At 42.0% G+C, this 20847-nt stretch overlaps 1 protein-coding gene across 6 annotated transcripts in view; it reads right to left on the reverse strand.

Annotated features, from left to right (window-relative positions):
• ltbp4 (latent transforming growth factor beta binding protein 4) overlaps positions 1-20847 on the reverse strand; it is a 114532-nt gene that overhangs the window by 7500 nt on the left and 86185 nt on the right. For 4 of the 6 annotated variants that reach the window (XM_073929727.1, XM_073929725.1, XM_073929730.1 and 1 more), the window contains 20 exons: positions 20628-20747; positions 18637-18756; positions 18080-18199; positions 17797-17916; positions 16193-16312; positions 15777-15896; positions 14340-14459; positions 13342-13461; positions 13146-13265; positions 12875-13000; positions 12660-12785; positions 10483-10605; positions 9622-9753; positions 7782-7907; positions 6834-6977; positions 4813-5058; positions 4629-4700; positions 3009-3137; positions 2784-2927; positions 108-260 (listed from right to left, as the gene is read on the reverse strand). In XM_073929727.1, the coding sequence (XP_073785828.1) occupies positions 108-260; positions 2784-2927; positions 3009-3137; positions 4629-4700; positions 4813-5058; positions 6834-6977; positions 7782-7907; positions 9622-9753; positions 10483-10605; positions 12660-12785; positions 12875-13000; positions 13146-13265; positions 13342-13461; positions 14340-14459; positions 15777-15896; positions 16193-16312; positions 17797-17916; positions 18080-18199; positions 18637-18756; positions 20628-20747 (2601 nt within the window). The remainder of the gene's footprint in view (positions 1-107; positions 261-2783; positions 2928-3008; positions 3138-4628; positions 4701-4812; positions 5059-6833; positions 6978-7781; positions 7908-9621; positions 9754-10482; positions 10606-12659; positions 12786-12874; positions 13001-13145; positions 13266-13341; positions 13462-14339; positions 14460-15776; positions 15897-16192; positions 16313-17796; positions 17917-18079; positions 18200-18636; positions 18757-20627; positions 20748-20847) is intronic. The other 2 variants (XM_073929728.1, XM_073929726.1) reach the window with 1 other exon arrangement.

Below are 20847 nucleotides of genomic sequence, written 5' to 3' on the forward strand. Positions count from 1 at the left end.
TATGCATGTGTGATTAGTTTGTGCGCGTACATGTGTGTTTGTGTGTACTGTATGCAAATGTGTCTGTGTATATACATATACACACACACACACACACACACACACACCTTCGTCCCTGCGGGGGCAGAGTGCGCACTGCAGCCCCCAGGCCTCTCCATATAGACAGCAGCACTCAGAGAAGCTCAGCTGAGCTCCTAACAGAGGACTCTGACACACCAGACCGGCCGTCACATGACGCCAGCAGAAGTTCAGGCTCTCATCTGAGGAAAACACAGAGACACACTGCAGATGAGGAGGAAACAAGTTAATCCATTAGGTAATGCATTTGCTAACATTAATAAAGCACCAAAAATCTTGTAAAGCAATTATTAATCATATTTAACAAATGAATTGGGGCATGTAGAGCGACATAGAAATAAATAACAACAAAAAATACACATAAGCCAGTCCAGTGTGAAGTGTCTCTGTGTTGGCGTGGGGGTCCGGTTTCCCCCACAGTCTAAACACATACGCTATAGAGGTATTGATGAACTAAATTGACCGTAGTGTATGAGTGTGTGGGTGTTTTCCAGTACTGGGTTGCAGCTGGAAGGGCATCCGCTGCGTAAAGCATATGCTGGATTAGTTGTCGGTTCATTCCGCTGTGGTGACCCCAGATTAATAAGTGTACTAAGCCGATAAGTAAATGAATGAACAGCTTGATTTACATGGATTACTTGTATAAAGTATTTATAAACAGCATTGTTTTTTTTTACTTGTTCTTTCAATAGGAAGACAGATAAAATCCTTTATTTCATTAAAATTATGTTTATTTCACTTAAAGATGGATAATTTTGGAAATTTGAACTCCCCTTTCATAAATTAAACTTAATAATTTAAAATAAAACTATAAGAAACAATTAATGGTAGCGTGAATTCCCTTATTATGAATATAAATGCAAATATTAGCAATGACTTTCTCTTAAAAAAACATTAGAGATTAAAACTGGCCATTTAGTAGTGTTGCGAGGTAAACTCACACAACAGTGGAAACACTCGCCCTCATGTTGTTCCAAACAATAATCTTTTAATTGATCATCAAAACACAGATTAAGATATTTTCACACAAACCTCTCGAGGAGCCAGTGAGCGTTCCTTTGAGCTTTCACACGACACAAGCAGATTTAAGCTGCAGTTGACTAAATCTTATGTGGGCTGATCGGTGTTTACATGTGAATAAAGAAGCACTTACAACTGTTTTCTTCCCTCGCTTTCCTGCACTTACTTCAGAAGATTATTGCATTGACTGACAGTGAATCAATCCTTCATGTTTTATTCAGAATATCTGCATTTGTGTCTTGAACTAAATTATGTGTGTTTTGGATGACATAAAGGTTGTTTATTGAGCTTTCTCTTTAAAATTAAACTTTGAACATTTTATTTATAAGATTGATGTATATAAAATAAAATATTCTCCCTAAAGTTTCTAAAGTTTTTATTTTTATCAACTTTTCGGTGGTTATAGGTCATATATTTGAGTGCATTTAAACAAAATAGATTTATTAAACTGATATATTTATTAAAATAATATTTTAGTCACTGAACAGCTTTAGAAATAGAAAGATAATACATTTAAATGCATGCAAATTATTGCAAAAATCTAAATTTCTACAAAATTGTACATATTTTTCTGTCTTTCTTTTAAAACATTCTTTCATTTTCTTGTCGGCTTAGTCCCATTATTATTCTGGGGACGCCACAGTGGATTGAACCACCAACTTATCCTGCATGTGTTTTATGCAGCGGATGCCCTTCCATCCGCAATCTATCTCTGAGAAACATCCATACACACTCATTCACACAAACACACTACAGACAATTTAGCCTACTCAATTCAGGCTGGTTTACAGAACATGACGATAAGTTCACTGTACTCAAATGGCCTCCACAGTCACCAGATCTCAATCCAATAGAGCAGCTTTGGGATGTGGTGGAACGGGAGATTGGCATCATGGATGTGCAGCCGACAAATCTGCAGCAACTGTGTGATGCTATCATGACAATATGGAGCAAAATCTCTGAGGAATATTTCCAGTAGCTTGATGAATCTCCGCCATGAAGGATTAAGGCAGTTTTGAAGGCAAAAGTGATTCCGACCCGGTACTAGTAAGGTGTACATAATACAGTGGCCGCTGAGTAGAGATCTGCGCGGGACTAAATTTTGAATCCCGTTCCCGCCCGCTAGGATTTAGCCGGAACCCGACCGCTCCCGCTTATATTAAGCACTTGATGTCCCGCTGCCCGCCCCGCCCTGTTTTCTATCCGTCGCGCCCGATCCCGCTAAAGAGCGGGGGGAGAACAAAACCGAAAATCCCCCAGTTATACAGTCCAGAATAAACACACACACAGACAAAGCTTTCTCTCTCATTCGCGCGCGCGCCTTCTAACACACACTCATAAGCACCAAGCACAAACACAGGCAAAGCTCTATCTCTCATTCGCACGCGCGCACACACACACATCTCTTATTCGCGCGTGCGCATACATACACACACACACTGCAACAAACAAGCTAAACAGCATCGCGCTATTTCATTTACACACATACATACACGTGCTCACTCGGGAGCGATATTGCTAGACAGCCCGCTCCCGTCCCAAATTAAACCCGTTACCGACCGCTCCCGTGATGTATTCGGAAATTTATACCCGCGTCGTAGAAATCTGGTCGGGTCCTGCGGCGCCGGGAATGCAGACCTCTACCGCTGAGTGTATACATTAGAGTGTGTGTGTGTTTCTCTTACCCTCAGTGAGTCCGCTTGCATTAACACAGTTGCGCTGTGTGTCGTCCAGCACTAAAGGGGGCTCACAAGTACAGTAAAACGTTCCCTGTGTGTTAACACACCGTCCACCACTGCAGGTGTCCTCACTCTCACACTCATCATTATCTGCAGACACACACACACACACACGGTCAAAAAAAGCTCCGTCTGGTCATCAATCCCAGCAGGGCGTGCAGTGAGACTGACCGGTGCACTCCAGCAGCTCCGTGTCATAGTAGGATCCGCTGCGACAGTAACAGGCGTATCCGGGTATATTGTTAACACACGTACCGCCTTTACACACCTCCGGATCAAACAGCTTACACTCGTCCACATCTGTCCAGAGGTCAGACAGGTTTAGGTTAGAAATGTAGGAAACACTTAAATATACAGTTCATGCGTTTACTAACATGAACAAACAATAAGCAATACAAACTGAAGGGTTTATTCTGGGAAAATAACCGTCCTGGATGTACTTTATTCCACTTATTACACGGTTACTTGCCATAAAGCATAAAAATTACACAAAACTTTGCTCTGAGCCGTAATAGGTTATTTAATCTTTATATAAACACAAAGCTGACAGAAAGCGGTTGATTGGAGTATACACTAACCTACGTATTATTTAGACACTAGATGGTGCTAAACAGTCAACAACACAAAGCTAATGAAAAGACGAAACCGGCTGGAGTATACACTAACATACGTATTGTTCAGACACAAGATGGCGCTAAACAGTCAACAACACAAAGCTAACAGAAACTAAGGGTGCTTTCACACCTGCCTTATTTAGTTCGATTGAATTGCCCTAGAGTTCGGTTCCCGTTTTGGTGCGGTTCGTTTGGGCAGGTGAGAATGCAGCAATCGTACTCGAGTGCGCACCAAAAACGGACCAAATAAGCGTACCGAGACCTGCTTGAAGAGGTGGTCTCGGTACGCTTTCAAACGAACCCGGTTCGTATATAATCCGTACTGAAACAGGTCCAACCGCAAAAATACTGCACGTTTTGGACTAATCCAGCTGCCGTAGACCGATGCGCTGTGCATTATGGCCCTCCTGAAGTGACGAGCGATGCATTAAACACTGTTTTCCAGCCGCGGCCGCGCTTCATTCTCAAAATGTATAGTTTTTCTAAAGCAGCGCAGTCGTCCCTCCAGAGTAAAAGGTTTTGTTTACCTGTGGGAGCTCACTGGCATTTCCCCGCATGTGAATTCTGACCAATCAATAAGCAGTTTAGGAAATATGCTCAACAACATCTGGCCAATAAGAGACGTGGATTTTGTCACATGACTGCATTTTGGTTCGTTTCCCCTGGTTCGGACTAAAGCCAGCAGTGTGGTGTGAAAACGACCCAAAGACGGCAGAAGATGCAACAATGATCATTTATTACTCTTGGTCCGGACCAAATGAAGCGAACTACAGGTGTGAAAGCACCCTTAAACAGCTGATGGAGTATACACTAACCCGCGCATTATTTAGACACTAGATTGAGCAAAAACAGTCAAAAAAACGTGGAATGGGCACATTCTCAGTTCGCGGATGAGTCTGTGTTATTTAGCGGTTGTTACCTCTGAATAACATACCTTAAGAATATCACGACTGAAGTATTCCAGATATGCATATAATAACATTAGTAAATGCTGTGTGAGTTAACAACTAACTAATGTTAACACACACACATAAACACTGTAATAAATGTACTGTTCAGTGTTTGTTTATGTTAGTAAATAGATTAACTGTGTGTTTCATGTTGTAAAGTGTTATCGAGATGATGAATGCTGAGAGACTCATGGGGGATTTTCGGAGAGATCATGTCTGTGTTTTACCCTTGTAGTTGAACGCTCCAGCTTCTGTGGTGACGTAGCCTTTTCCATTGGGACAGAGTGTCTGGAATTCAGCTAAACAGGGAGGGATGATGTGGAGTGAGTATGGCAGTATCATCGAGCCAATAAGGATGAACACAGCGTACTATAATGTTAATGGATGTATGAAACCGGTGTGATTGTTCACCTGTTCCCGCTTCAGGACAGATGTCATATTTGCACATGAGTCCCCAGCCCTGTCCAGCGGTGCAGCAACACTCCTGCAGTGTGGTGTTCACAGCCAGAATCTTACAGGAGTACGGCTGGGAAATACCGTAGTAACACTCCTTCTGTTCTCCAGGACGAGACTGAGGCAGAGATCTAGACGCAGATGCTGATGATACACTGCCAGACGAGGAGAAGGAGGATCTGCCTGATGATCCTGATACACCTGCTGGAGACACACACACACACACGTAAACATACAAAGACGCAAACACACACACACACACACACACATAAACATACAAAGACGCAAACACACACACACACACACGTAAACATACAAAGACGCAAACACACACACACACACACACACACACACACGTAAACATACAAAGACGCAAACACACACACACACACACACGTAAACATACAAAGACGCAAACACACACACACACACACACACATAAACATACAAAGACGCAAACACACACACACACACACACACACGTAAACATACAAAGACGCAAACACACACACACACACACGTAAACATACAAAGACGCAAACACACACACACACACACACGTAAACATACAAAGACGCAAACACACACACACACACACACACATAAACATACAAAGACGCAAACACACACACACACACACACACGTAAACATACAAAGACGCAAACACACACACACACACACACACACACGTAAACATACAAAGACGCAAACACACACACACACATAAATATACAAAGACGCAAACAAAAACAGACACACGTACAAAAAAAACACGTGCACAAACAAACACACACAGACACATACATACGCAAACACACATGTACACAAACACATACACAAAAACACACACATGCACAAACACACACACATACACACACATACACAAACACACACTTGTGCACAAACACACATGCATGCACACATGTGCAAACACACACACAGACAGACAAACACAGACATAAACAAACACATACACACACACACACACAAAAACACACGTGCACAAACACACACACACAAGTGCACAAAAATGCATGATGCATGTACACACACAGACACACACAAACATAGACACACACACACACGTGCACAAACACACATGACGCATGCATACATACGCAAACACACACACACAAATAAAGACACACACAGAAATACACAAGCAAACAAACACAGACACACACACGTAAACACACAAGGACGCAAACACACAGATACATACAAGCAAAGAAACACACATATATAGACATACACAAACACACACGCGCTCAAACACACACACAAACAAATACACAAGGACACAAACACACACACACACACATAAACAGACACACAAACATGCACACACATACACACACACAGGCAGAAAAACCCAGACACACAACCACAAATAAAGACGCACACACAAACACACAAGCAAACAAACACAGACGCACATGAAGGCATGCACACATACACGCAAACAAGCAAACAAACACAGACCCACACACACACGTAAACACACATGGACGCAAACACACAGACACACACATGCACAAGGACAAAAACACACACAGACACAGACGAACACACAAACAAGCAAACAGACAGACACACACGCAAACACGCACAGAAACACACACACAGACACACATGCAAGCACACAAGAGTGCAAACACACACGCACACAGACATAAACGCACAGACGCAAGCAAACAAACAAACAACAGTAAGTTGTAAGTAATTATAATAAAAATACACATAAAATACAAGTTTATATTTGGATTTATAATGCAAAAATGTGCATGCGTGTGTGTGTGCGTGCGTGTGTGTGCGTGTGTGTCTGTGTCATTGGTAGTAGTATTTCTTGCATTGCCAGCAGAGGGCAGCACTGAAACATTATCACTGTGGGTTAGGTTTAGTGGACAGAAAGTACTGTCATTAGAAAACAGCAGAAGGCCATGTCAGGTGTGTGTGTGTGTGTGTGTGTGTGTGTTACCTGTGCCCTCTCTGCTCAAACAGCGGCCAGCAATAGGGTCAAATTCCTCCTGTCCGTTCTCACATTCACACGTGAACGAGCCCTCGACATTCCAGCAGCGCGCAGATCCACACACACCCTGCATCGCCTCACACTCGTTTATGTCTACGGAGACACACACAATACAATACATCTCACCTTCCTTTGTGAGGGAAGAGGGTTTACATGTTGCGAATTTGCACCTTGTAGTGTAAATTTTCACAAGTAAAAATAAACTAATAAATAAGAGTAACCGAGTGTGTGTGTATGAATGAGTGTGTGGGTGTTTCCCAGAGATGGGTTGCGGCTGGAAGGGCATCCGAGGCGTAAAAACTTGCTGGATAAGTTGGCGGTTCATTCCGCTGTGGCGAGTGTGTGTGTATGAATGAGTGTGTGGGTGTTTCCCAGAGATGGGTTGCGGCTGGAAGGGCATCCGAGGTGTAAAAACTTGCTGGATAAGTTGGCGGTTCATTCCGCTGTGGCGAGTGTGTGTGTATGAATGAGTGTGTGGGTGTTTCCCAGAGATGGGTTGCGGCTGGAAGGGCATCCGAGGCGTAAAAACTTGCTGGATAAGTTGGCGGTTCATTCCGCTGTGGCGACCCTGGATTAATAAAGGGACTAAGCCGACAAGAAAACGAATGAATGATATATGATGTAATACATATGTATTTTAGAACTAAGTATTTCTTTAAATTTCTTCATTATAAATCTTTAGGAAATATTTTGATCATATATGAGTAGGTCTTCTGCAGTATTGGTGATGATTGGGATGCAGATCAACAGATGATTCAGCAGAAGGATCCACCTTCTGCCACTTGATGATCAACTAGAAGTCAAGTTATTATGTGTTGCTCTTGCAACTGAGGCTTTAGCCAGGTAGTGTCTATTGTTTTACAGTGTTGTTGTTGTGAAAGACAGTGTTTCCCTCACCCACACAGATCTTGCCATCTCCGGTGGACTCGTAACCCTGGTCGCACAGACAGTGGTAGGTGCCGATGAGGTTCTGGCAGAAGGCATGAGCTCCACACACCGTCTCGTTGGCACACTCGTTCACGTCTGCAACACAAACACACACGGTCATTCTGCACATCCCTGACTGACTCCCGCTGCTAATATTAAAGCTGTGGTCAACAACTGTTGGAGAAACTGATCCAGCATCCATTCTGAGATATTTCAAAAGCAACGCTGCTCTCTCTTGAGTAGATACTGAGCTTAGCTTTTCAACCTTAGCTAGCCTAGCTAGCCTAGTTTTAAACAGCAGATGGAGCTTTAGGCTACGTTTTAACAGCAGACGGCGCTCTAGACTAGTTTTCAAAAGCAGACGGCAGTCTAGGCTAGTGTTTAACAGCAAGATGGTGCTCTAGAATATATTTTAACTGCAGATGGCGCTCTAGGTTAGTGTTTTTTTTTACAGTAGACAGAGTGCTAGGCTAATTTTTAACCGCAAATGGCGATCTAGGCTAGTGTTTTAACAGTAGATAGCAAGCTAGGCTAGTTTTTTACAGCAGATGGCACTCTAGGCTAGTGTTTTAACAGTAGATGTCAATCTAGGCTAGTTTTAAACAGCAGATGCCGCTCTAGACTAGTGTTTAAAAACAGACAGAGCTCTAGACTAGAATTTAACAGTAGATGGTGCTAGTTTATACTAGTATGTCGCTCTAAGCTAGTTTTTTAACAAATGACACTGCTCTCAGATAAGGTTTTACAGCAGTTTTAACAGCAGATGTCGCTCTAGGCTAGTTTTAAACTGCAGATGGCACTAGTTTTTGCAGCAGATGTCGCTCTAGGCTAGATTTTAACAGCAGATAGCACTAGTTTTTGCAGCAGATGGTGCTCTAGGCTAGATTTAAGCAGCAGATGGTGCTTTAGGCTAATTTTAAACAGCATATGGAGCTCTAGGACAGCAGATAGCGCTAGTTTTTACAGCAGATGTCGCTCTGGGTTAGATTTAAACAGCAGACGGAGCTCTAGGCTAATTTTAAACAGCAGATGTTGTTCTAGGATGGTTTTAAACAGCAGATGGTGCTCTAGGCTAGTTTTAAAAGGCAATTGGCACTCTAGGCTAAATTTTAACTGCAGTAACACTAGTTTTTGCAGCAGACGGAGCTCTACGGTAGATTTAAACAGCAGATGGCGCTCTAGGCTAGTTTTAAACAGCAGACAGAGCTCTACGTTAGATTTAAACAGCAGATGGTGTTCTAGGCTAATTTTTAACAGCAGCTGATGCTCTAGGCTAGATATTAACAGCAGATAGCACTAGTTTTACTGCAGATGACACTAGGCTAATTTTAAACAGCAGACAGAGCTCTATGATAGATTTTAACAGCAGATATCGCTAGTTTACATTTACATTTAGTCATTTAGCAGACGCTTTTATCCAAAGCGACTTACAAATGAAGTTTTTACAGCAGATGGCACTCTGTGCTAGTTTTAAACAGCACATGGTGCTCTAGGCTAGATTTTAACAACAGATTGTGTCTAGATTTTAAAGCTAATGTCGCTCTAGGCAAGTTTTTAATAGCAGAAGGCGCTCTAGGCTAATTTTAACAGCAGGTGGCGCACTAGGCAAAGTTTTAACAGCAGAAGGCACTCTAAACACTAGCCTAGAGTGCTGTCTGCTGTCAAAATTAGCCTAGAGAACCTTCTGCTATTAAAACTAAAGTCAGAATCTATTCAAGAGAGAACAGTGATGCATTTTGAAAATCTCAATATTAATTTCTTGCATGATGTCTGGCCACAGCTGTAGGTATTGATGTATGATTCCTCGTACCCACGCACTCTGCAGTGCTGGTGATCTGATAACCGGGCTCACACGACGCCACGCAGTGGAAGGAACCAATGGTGTTTTCACAGCGCTGAGATCCACATATCAGTCCTGTCGAGTCCTGACACTCATTCACATCTGCAGAAGCAAACCAGTACATACACAATTACATTTATTCTTCAGCTTAATTCAATTCAATTCAGCTTTATTTGTATAGCGCTTTTACAATGTAGAGTGTGTCAAAGCAGCTGAACATAGAAGATCGTAGTAAATGAAAACAGTGTCAGTCCAGTTTCAGAGTTTAAGTTCAGTTTAGTTCAGTTCAGTGTGGTTTAATTTTCACTACTGAGAGTCCAAACACTGAAGAGCAAATCCATCGATACACAGCTCTACAGATATGGAACCATGCAGGCCAGTGGCGACAGCAGCGAGGAACAAACTTCACCAATTGACGAAAGTGAAGGAAAAACCTCGAGAGAAACCAGACTCAGTCGGGCACGACCATTTCTACTGTGGCCAAACGTCTTGTGCAACGTCTGTGCGTCTTGTTGACTGTCCCTGGAGCGTCACAGGAATCAGTCTCATGCTCTCCGCTCCTCCATGACCACTGCAGCAGCTGCTCAGGATACGGCCTGGTCCAGGATTATGGGAACCTTGGGATCATCTCGTCGCGGGTCTTGGATTGCATCAGTGGTGCTACATAGTTTCTGGGGGCCTCGGGATGAGTATCACCAGGCAGAAAATGCCTGATTTATTAGGGGGCGCCACAGCGGAAGGAACCGACAATTGATCTGGCATATGTTTTATGCAGCGGATGCCCTACCAGTAGTAGTAGTGTGTGTGTGTGTGTGTGTGTGTGTGTTTTACCAAGGCAGGCTGTTTTCTCAGGGTTGGTGGTGAAGCCGGTCTGGCAGTGACACAGGAATGACCCTTCAGTGTTGGAGCAGCGGCCGTCCTGACAAACTCCATCCAGAGCACATTCATCCACATCTGGACACACACACACACACACACACACACCAGCATGACATCATCAGTAACGCTCATTATAACAGTCAAACTCCTGACAGTGTGATGGAGGAACCCGATCTTACAGAAACAGCAGGACTACTTCCCTGCACACATCTCATATAAATAATCTCACAATCTCAATTTAGACTAATTACTGTATAGTTGGCAACAATAGTGTGTAAAACAAGACATTTTTAATGACATGCTCCAACCGAACACTCAATAAATGGTGGAGGATTTGCTTCGAAACTATGTTAAATTAAACAGGACATTTTGAAGAAGAAATATTGAATATAAACATTAAATGTAGATGGAAATTAGCATATAGTATATATTCATTCAGGGGCGGACTGGGACTGAAAAATTCAGCCCTGGCACTGTAGCCACACAAATTGCCACACCAACACAGCTACACCCACGGAAACACACATTGGTGTACAGATGGTGAAATTATATGACATTCTTGCCAGATTTTGATTACGTCCGGGTAACGTCGGATTGGGTCGGCCCATCTTGAAACCAGGCGGCAGTTGCCGATTGGGCCAAATGCTTAACATTTATTATTATTATTACTTTTATTATCATCATCATAATATCACATCTAGCAAGAGATAAAAGCTGTCTGCACTTGAAAAACAATACATTACAAAAAAAAAAAACTGACCGGCCCACATTTAAAAATTGGTCCGGCCCTTCTGGCATTTGCCAGATGGCCAGTCCGCCCCTGTATTCATTCATTAATTTTCCTTAAAGGCTTAGAGCAGCTTTGGGATGTGGTGGAACGGGAGTTTGGCATCATGGATGTGCAGCCGACAAATCTGCAGCAACTGTGTGATGCTATCATGTCAATATGGAGCAAAATCTCTGAGGAATATTTCCAGTAGCTTGTTGAATCTACGCCACTCAGTTCTGTACTAGTAAGGTGTACCTAATAAAGTGGCCGGTGAGTGTATAAGCTAGTGTGGACCAAAACAGTGGCAAAATTCGCATTCAGAAGATATAAAACTGATATAAACACGTAAAGCTTGTCGTTTGTCACTTCCACCTAAATGCATCAACGGTTTTATTCTCGTCAAATTTTCTGACCAATCAAATGCTCTCTAGTATCTGACATGTCCCGCCCCCTTTAAGGGTGCTTTCACACCTGTGAATCGATTCAGTTGTTCCGGAGATTACAATTGTTACATTGTTGCTCTTTGCTCTTGGAGCGGTTCGCTTTCACATAGCAAAGTTTCTAATCAGACCAAAAGAGCTAAAACAAGTCACGTGTGAGTAAACTCTCCTCACATTGGTCAGAGTGTCAGGGTTTATTTTGCAGCGTCCCGCTCAGCTGTTAGGAGAGGTGGTGGTTTAGTGGGGATTGACAGGGTGCGCGCGCGATGTGTCTGAGGAGAGATGGGGTGGGGAGGGGTGAGAAGGGTGCGTGACGATGCCTATTTGAGGACCTGGAGGGAGACGCGAGATTACCGGGACATCATCACTCGTTTGCGGGCATCCGGAGACTCGCGAAACTTCCCGCCCTACTCATAATTCTCTCTCCATATAGCCATATATGCCTATTACATATCCATAAAACCCAGTGATACAACCGCGCTCGGATCGGATCGCTTTCTCACTACAATCAAACCGCTCCAGGGTTCGTTTCAATCGAGCCGAGACCACCTCATTCAAGCGATCTCGGAGCGATTACTTTGGCGCGGAACAGAGCGCGATTGCCCTGTTCACATATGCCAAACGAACCGCGCTAACTGGGCCAACGAGACACGTTCCGAAACAAAAGTGTAGGTGTGAAAGCACCCTAAGACGCTTCACATTTGATGCCCTTGAGCTCAGCCACTCCCACTGTGCGAATGAGAAATCGCTATTGACTGATTTTTTTTTAAAGGGGAGGGGCTACACTATGTCCTGCCCTCTCTTCATGCTTTAGTTGAGATCACTTCAAGCAATGATTATAAAATGCACATTTCAGAGCACTCGACGGCACCTTTAACAGCAGGTTTATGGTTTATTATGTGAGGCAATATTTCAGATACCTTGGCAGGACGTCCCGTTAGCGACGCTCTTGTAGCCTTGTGAGCAAACACACTTGTATGAGCCGTCTGTGTTCACACACTCTCCTCTGGGAAAGCAGAAATCTCCTTCAAGACACTCGTTAATGTCTGAAATGTTTCATGGGAGCATTTAGTCAATGAGTGTTACTAGAAAGATCATTCAGAGTGTTATGAGTGTGTGTGTGTGTGTGTCTGACCTCTGCACTGTCGTCCTGCTCCTGCCGCTCTGTATCCCGGTGCGCAGTCGCAGCGATATGAGCCATCCGTGTTCACACACACACTCTGAGCGCCACACACTTGATCACTCACACACTCATCAATGTCTGAGAAAGAGAGCGCAAACACACAGCAGAGACCATGCAGAAAGATTAGATTTAACCCACTGACTGCTGATGATATCGTCATGCTGTACTGGATCACTGTAGTCGAGCTTTTCGCAGTGAAGGACCACAGGGAGGCTGGTCTGACCTGTGCAGCGTCCGCTCTGCATGCTGTGTCCGTCTCTGCAGGGAACACACTTATATGATCCTGGAGAATTAATGCACTGCTGACCGGGACACTGCAGCGGGTCCACACACTCGTCCATGTCTGAAGAACACACACGAGTGTAAACACTGCTGCATGAAGAGCTGATGTGAGTGTGTGTGTGTGTGCGCTTTGATACCTGTGCAGACGCCATCCTGGAGGTGGAAACCCACGTCACACACACATCTGAAGCTGCCCGGAGTGTTTTTACACTGACCGTTAGTGCAGCGCCTCGGCGTACGACTGCATTCGTCTACATCTAAACACACACACACACTCATTTTTACATTTTTTAAACACTTAATTCAGTATGATTTAAGCTGTTTTCCTTGTAGAAACCAACAAAAAGTCCCCACAAGGTCAAAATTAACTGGTATTGCTATACTTGTGGGGACATTTGGTCACCGTAATGTAAGGAATACAAGGTACACACACATTTATACATTTTCAAAATACTTCATCCAGTTTGATTTAAGCTCTTTTCCTTGTGGGGACCAACAAAAAAGTCCCCACAAGGTCAAAATTTACTGGTATTGCTATACTTGTGGGGACATTTGGTCCCTATAATATGAGGAATATAAAGTAAACACACACACACACATTTTTACATTTTCAAAATACTTCATCCAGATTGATTTGTGATCTATTTTCCTTATGGGGACCAACAAAAAGTCCCCACAAGGTCAACATTTACTAGTATTGCTATACTTGGGACATTTGGCCCCAATGACATGAGGAATACAGTGTAAAGACACACACACACACATTTTAACATTTTCAAAATACTTCATCCAGATTGATTTATGATCTATTTTTCTCATGGGGACCAACAAAAAGTCCCCACAAGGTCAACATTTACTAGTATTGCTATACTTGTGGGGACATTTGGCCCCTATAACATGAGGAATACAAAGTAAACACACACACACACATTTTTACATTTTCAAAATACTTCATCCAGTCTGATTTATGATCTGTTTTCCTCATGGGGACCAACAAAAAAAGTCCCCACAAGGTCAAAATTTACTGGTATTGCTATACTTGTGGGGACATTGAATGATAATTTGCGCCTCATAACTGCATGTAGGCATGTTTTTTTCCTCAGATTTCAGCTCATCAGATCAGTGTTGTTTGTACCTTGGCACTGGCCATCAAGAAGCTGAAATCCCGGCTTACAGGACACACACTTGAAAGACCCGACCGAGTTCACACACTCCATTCCTGGACACTGAAGCTCATTTTCACACTCGTTCACATCTGGAACAGAAGAAGAGACCAAATGAAACTGTACAATTGAGCAATTTTGACAAGTACATTTTGGGTTTCATGTTGTTATTTTTATGGTGTATTTATCTGAATGTGATATAGTTCAGTAATATCAACACAAGTGTTCTTGAAAATGTGATTTTATAATGTTTTAACAAGAAACTTCATATTGAGATGCATTTTAGAGTCACTAACATTATATTATTATTATTCACTAATCACTTGAAAAAAATACTATAGTAATTTATAGTGAATACTGCAGTGTTTTTGAGCCGTCCTATAGTTCTTATATTTGAATAATTCTGAGTCTACAGTTGCTATGGCAACACAGCGACTATATTAATTAATCTGTTGTGTTGATTCTACAGTTGCTATGGTAGCACAACGGCCACAGTAATTGATCAGTTGTGGTGATGCCACAGTTGCTATGGTAACACAACAATCATAGTAATTGGTCTGTTGTGATTCTACAGTTGCTATGGTAACACAATGACTATAGTAAATCATCTGTTGTGGTGATTCTAGAGTTGCTATGGTAACACAACAACTATAGTAATTAATCTGTTGTGGTGATTCTACAGTTGCTATGGTAACACAACGTCTATAGTAATTCATCTGTTGTGGTGATTCTAGAGTTGCTATGGTAACACAATAACTATAGTAATTCATTTGTTGTGGCGATTCTAGAGTTGCTATGGTAACACAACAACTATAGTAATTAATCTGTTGTGGTGATTCTAGAGTTGCTATGGTAACACAACGACTATAGTAATTCATCTGTTGTGGTGATTCTAGAGTTGCTATGGTAACACAACAACTATAGTAATTAATCTGTTGTGGTGATTCTACAATTGCTATGGCAACACAACAATTTTAGTAATTAATATGTTGTGGTGATTCTAGAGTTACCATGGTAACACAGCAACCATAGTACAGCAACATAGCGATTACCATAGTAATTAATCTGTTGTGGTGATGCTATAGTTGCTATGGTAACACACCAACCATAGTAATTAATCTGTTGTGGTGATTCTACAGTTGCTATGCTAACACAACAGCTACCAATATAAACATATGATCAAATACTGCAGTTTTCTACAACTATAGGGTATAATACACTACTATACACTAAGTTTAGAGTAGTAAGAACCCATTTTTCCAAATTATATGCGCCAAAATAAGATTTGTCACCAAAACTCATTCCATTTGCTGAAACACAGATCAAGCTACGGCCAAATTAAGCCTCAAAATCACCAACCTCAGTGCATGAAAACATCCTAAACAGCATGCAAGGGTAAAATCTGGTACCTTTGCAGATGTTTTCCTCCAGTCTGAATCCAGGGCGACAGGAACAGCTGTAGCTTCCCATCGTATTCTCACAGCGACCGTTAACACACAGATCGGGAGTCTGACGGCACTCATCGATATCTGACACAAATCAACGAGTCCGTCATTACACAGCAGGCTAAAATCAGCCAATCTAACAAACACCTTGGTCAAACTGATTAACTAATAGCACTATCCGGATTGGACATGTTTGGGGGATAACAGAGCACCCGGAGGAAACCCTACGCCAACACGGGCAGAACATGCAAACTCCACACAGAAATGACAACTGACCTAGCCGGGACTCAAACCAGCAACCTTCTTGCTGTAAGGTTACAGTGCTAACCACTTATCATTGATGGTTAAATTGCACTGTAAATGTGTTGCATTTACTGTACCTGAACAGGCTCCATTTCTCAGACCAAATCCAGGTCTGCAGGACACACACCGATACGATCCCTGAGAGTTCAAACACTCCTGACCAGGACACTGTGACGGATCTTCACACTCGTTCACATCTGGGGGAAAAAAAATGCTTGATTTTACAGAAAGTGCACTTGTGGTTTACTTCAGAATTTACAAGCTGTACTTATACCTTGAGCGAAAGTGGCTTAAGTGTAATCAAGGAAGAGAACATTTCAAGGCAACATATTTTGAGGGATGTAAACAAAAACAACGGTCCCAACATATTTCCTGTTTCACATGTTTAATTTCTACAGCTTCCGAGAATCCAAAAAGAGCCACATGTTTATAAATAATGTTGTGGTAGCTGTTTTAACCTTAAGTTAGGATTGAATTCCCTCTTATTCATTCATTCATTCATTTTCTTTTCGGCTTAGTCCCTTTATTAATCAGGGATCACCACAGCAGAAGGAACCGCCAACTTATCCAGCATATGTTTTACGCAGCGGATGCCCTTCCAGCTGCAACCCATCTCTGGGAAACACCCATACACACTCACTCACATTCATACACTGCGGACAACTTTAGCTTACCCAATTCACCGGAACCACATGTCTTTGGACTTGTTGGGGAAATCGGAGCACCCGAAGAACACCCACACGAACATGAGGAGAACATGCAAACTCATTACAGAAACGCCAACTGACCCAGCTGAGGGCTCAAACCAGCGGCTTTTTTGCTGAGGTGATTGTTCGGGTACCATCGTGCTGCCCCTGCCTCCTTATTACAGTTATGAAATAGTTTGATAACATGCAGGAAATGTTCACAGGCCAATGACATCACCACACTGAAATGGTCTATAGCTGCCATGGTGATGTAAATCCACAGTTATAAATGACCCAATTCTTTAGTTTTCTATTACAACTACAGTATATTATGCTAAAACACACCACAGTTTACATTCTGTGGATACTGTAGCACTCATTAACAAACTGTCGTGATAATATAAACAATATCCCTGCTGGAAAATCCAGCCTAGGCTGGTTGGCTGGTTTTAGCTGGTTGACCAGCCTGGTTTTAGAGGGGTTTTGGCCATTTCAAGGCTGGTTTCCAGCCAATTCCAGCCCGATCTTAGCTGGTCAGGCTGGAAAATGACCAGTTAAATCCAACTAAAACCAGCTTGATCAGTCTGGTTTAAGCTGGACATAGAAGGTTTTGCCTGGGCTCACAGCCTGGCAAGGCTGGTCAAGCTGGTTTTAGCTGGTCATCTCCCAGCCTGACCAGCTAAGACCAGGCTGAAAATGGAAAAAATCCCTCTAAAACCAGCTTGGTTGACCAGCTAAAACCAGCCCACCTGCCAATGCTGGTTTAAGCTGTTTTTCAGTAGGGATAACACACTTACTAAATTACTTTTATTGCATTTACTCTTAATGATTAGAGTTTTTTTTATTGTAGGTGTTATTTATTAGTACTAATGTACAATTAAAATAAAAATACTTTGATTTTAAAGTAAATCTTTGCTAAAGAAATTCAGACAACAATCTGTAGTGTGTTATTTAATATGATATCAGATGTTTTTGTATATAGAGTTTGATCATACCTGTACAGGTGCCACCCTGAAGTCTGTATCCAGTCCTGCACACACACCTAAAGCTGCCGAGTGTGTTTTCACACAGCCCGTTCTGACATGGAGAAGGTGTCTGACGGCACTCATCAATATCTGAACACAAAACACCACCCTAATTTGACCATCAGTGTGTAATTCATCGGCTCATGATCAGAGTTGAGTATAACGCATTACACTGGCCTAACTACATGCAGCGTGGCAGCACAAGCTACCAACAAACACTGCTCATGACTGGTGGGTTGAAACGAACTGTTACCTGAACAGGCTCCATTTCTCAGACCAAATCCAGGTCTGCAGGACACACACCGATACGATCCCTGAGAGTTCAAACACTCCTGACCAGGACACTGTGACGGATCTTCACACTCGTTCACATCTGAAACAACCCATGCACACAGAAACACAATCACACCGTGCATCTCCACATAGATTATTTACACTTTAAACACATTTAAGTAGATACAATTTACAAATATTTAAATAAAATAATGTATAAATAATGTTTATATATATATATATGTAAATAATTCTTAATATAAATATAATAAATAATTTCATGACCACTTTATATTCAGATATAACTGTTTGGTTTGGTTCAGACACAAGAGCATTTATTCCTCAGGCCATCACCACCTGAACCATCTTTAAACCCCACATATGCACATTGCACTCAGTATATACTGTAGGAGCATTTACTTTTTCTCTATTGCTTTATACAATTGTTATTTATTAATCTTCTGCACTGTTTGTATTTTTGCACTCTGTTTCTGGAAGCTTCCATGTAGCAATAAAGCTGTTTCTGATATTTCTTACCCACACAGGTGTTGGCCTGGAGTCTGTATCCCGTCCGGCATGAGCATCTGAAGCTGCCTGCTGTGTTTTCACAGCGTCCGTCTGGACACGGAGACGGCGTCCGGCGACATTCATCAATATCTGAGCAAGAGAATTGCATTTACATATATATATATATATATATATATATATATATATATATATATATATATATATATACAGTTGAAGTTAGAATTATTACCTCTTCTCCTTAGATTTTTTTTTTTTTTTCTAATATTTCCCAAATGATGTTCAGGAATTGTCCACAGTATTTCCTATAATGTTTTATCTTCTGGAGAAAGTCTTATTTGTTTTATTTCAGCTAGAATAAAAGCAGATTTTAATATTGTAAAACCATTTTAAGGTCAATATTATTAGCCCCCTTAAGCAGTGTTTGATTTAGATTGTCTCCAGAACAAACCCCTGTTATACACTGACAAAGTTAATGGCAAAGATAAAAGAAATCAGAAATGAGTTATTAAAACTGTGGGCGAGGCAGTGGCGCAGTAGACAGTGCAGTCACCTCACAGCAAAAAGGTCGCTGGTTCGAGCCTCGGCTGGGTCAGTTGCGTTTCTGTGAGGAGTTTGCATGTTCTCAACGTGTTTGCGTGGGTTTCCTCCGGGTGCTCCCCCACAAGTCCAAAGACATGCAGTATAGTGGGAATCGGGTAGGCTAAAATTGTCCGTAGTGTGTGTGTGTGTGTGAATGAGTGTGGATGAATATTTCCCAGTGTTGGGTTGCGACTGGAAGGGCATCCGCTGCGTAAAAACATGCTGGATAAGTTGGCGACCCCAGATTAATAAAAGGACTATGATTAGAAATGTGTTGAAACAATCTGCTTTCCGTTAAACAGAAATTGGAGAAAGAAATATAGAAGGGGCTAATAATTCAGGAGGGCTAACAACTCTGACTTCAACTACATACACAGTTAAGGTCAGAATTATTAGCCCCCCTGTCAACACATTTCTAAACATAATAGCTTCATCTCTAATAACTGATTTATTTTATCTTTGCTATGATGTCAGTAAATAATATTAGACTAGATATTCTTCAAGACACTTCTATACAGCTTAAAGTGACTTTTAAAAGCTTAACTAGGTTAATTAGGTTAACTAGGCAGGTTAGGGTAATAAGGCAAGATATTGTATAACGATGGTTTGTTCTGTAGACAGGGCCGGCGCTTCCATAGAGGCGACCTAGGCGGCCGCCAGAATAGAGAGGGCGGCGTCCCCGAAACTTACCTCACCACCCGCGCCCTTATCTGCGTCTAGGGTGGCAGAATAGAGAGAGCAGCGTCCCCGAAACTACCCTCACCACCCGCGCCCTCATCTGCGTCTAGGGTGGCAGAATAGAGAGAGCGGCGTCCCCGAAACTATCCTCGCCACCCGCGCCTCAGTTATAGCCGCGTCTAGGGCGGTTTCACTTTAGGTTTGAGGGCGGCTTGACCGTCCTTTGCCTAGAGCGGCAGTTCAGCTTGCTGAATACCAGACCTTGTCTGTAGACTATTGGGAAAATAAATAGCTTAAAGGGGCTAATTTAACCCTAAAATGGTGTTTAAAAAATTAAAAACTGCTTTTATTCTAGCTGAAATAAAACAAGTAAAACTTTCTTCAGAAGAAAAAATATTATCAGACATACTGTGAAAATTTCCTGAATCTGTTTAACATTTGGGAAATATTTAAAATAGAAAATAAAATTCAAAGGGGGGGGGTAATAATTCTGACTTCAACTGTATATAGTGCCTGTAATGCATTTCTTAAAAATGTACCCCCCAAAGCGCAATACTTTTAAGCGATACATGGATAAAACAATGCAACAATAAAAGTGTAACAAGTTAAAAACATTTAAAAAATAAAACACACACTTTCCAGATTATTTAAACACCTTAAAAGATTCTGCATGCCTCATATCACAGGAGAATGAATAGCAGAGTTTTGGAGCAAAGGATTTTGATTTCTGTGCTGTGTATTACCTGAGCACTGTCCATTGAGCAGATCAAAGCCAGGTCTACAGGACACACACCTGTACGAGCCCTGCGAGTTCACACACTCCTTACCCGGACAGCGGAGCGGGTCCACACACTCATCGATGTCTATGAAGGATAAAACACCATGTGAAGTGCTTTTGAATAGATCTCATACAGAAATCTCTTCACGAGTGCGAGGTCAGTAAAGATCTGTTCATGTTTTAAA

The sequence above is a fragment of the Danio rerio genome, chromosome 18 (genome assembly GCF_049306965.1).
Source record: "Danio rerio strain Tuebingen ecotype United States chromosome 18, GRCz12tu, whole genome shotgun sequence".
Classification (NCBI taxonomy): Eukaryota; Metazoa; Chordata; class Actinopteri; order Cypriniformes; family Danionidae; genus Danio; species Danio rerio.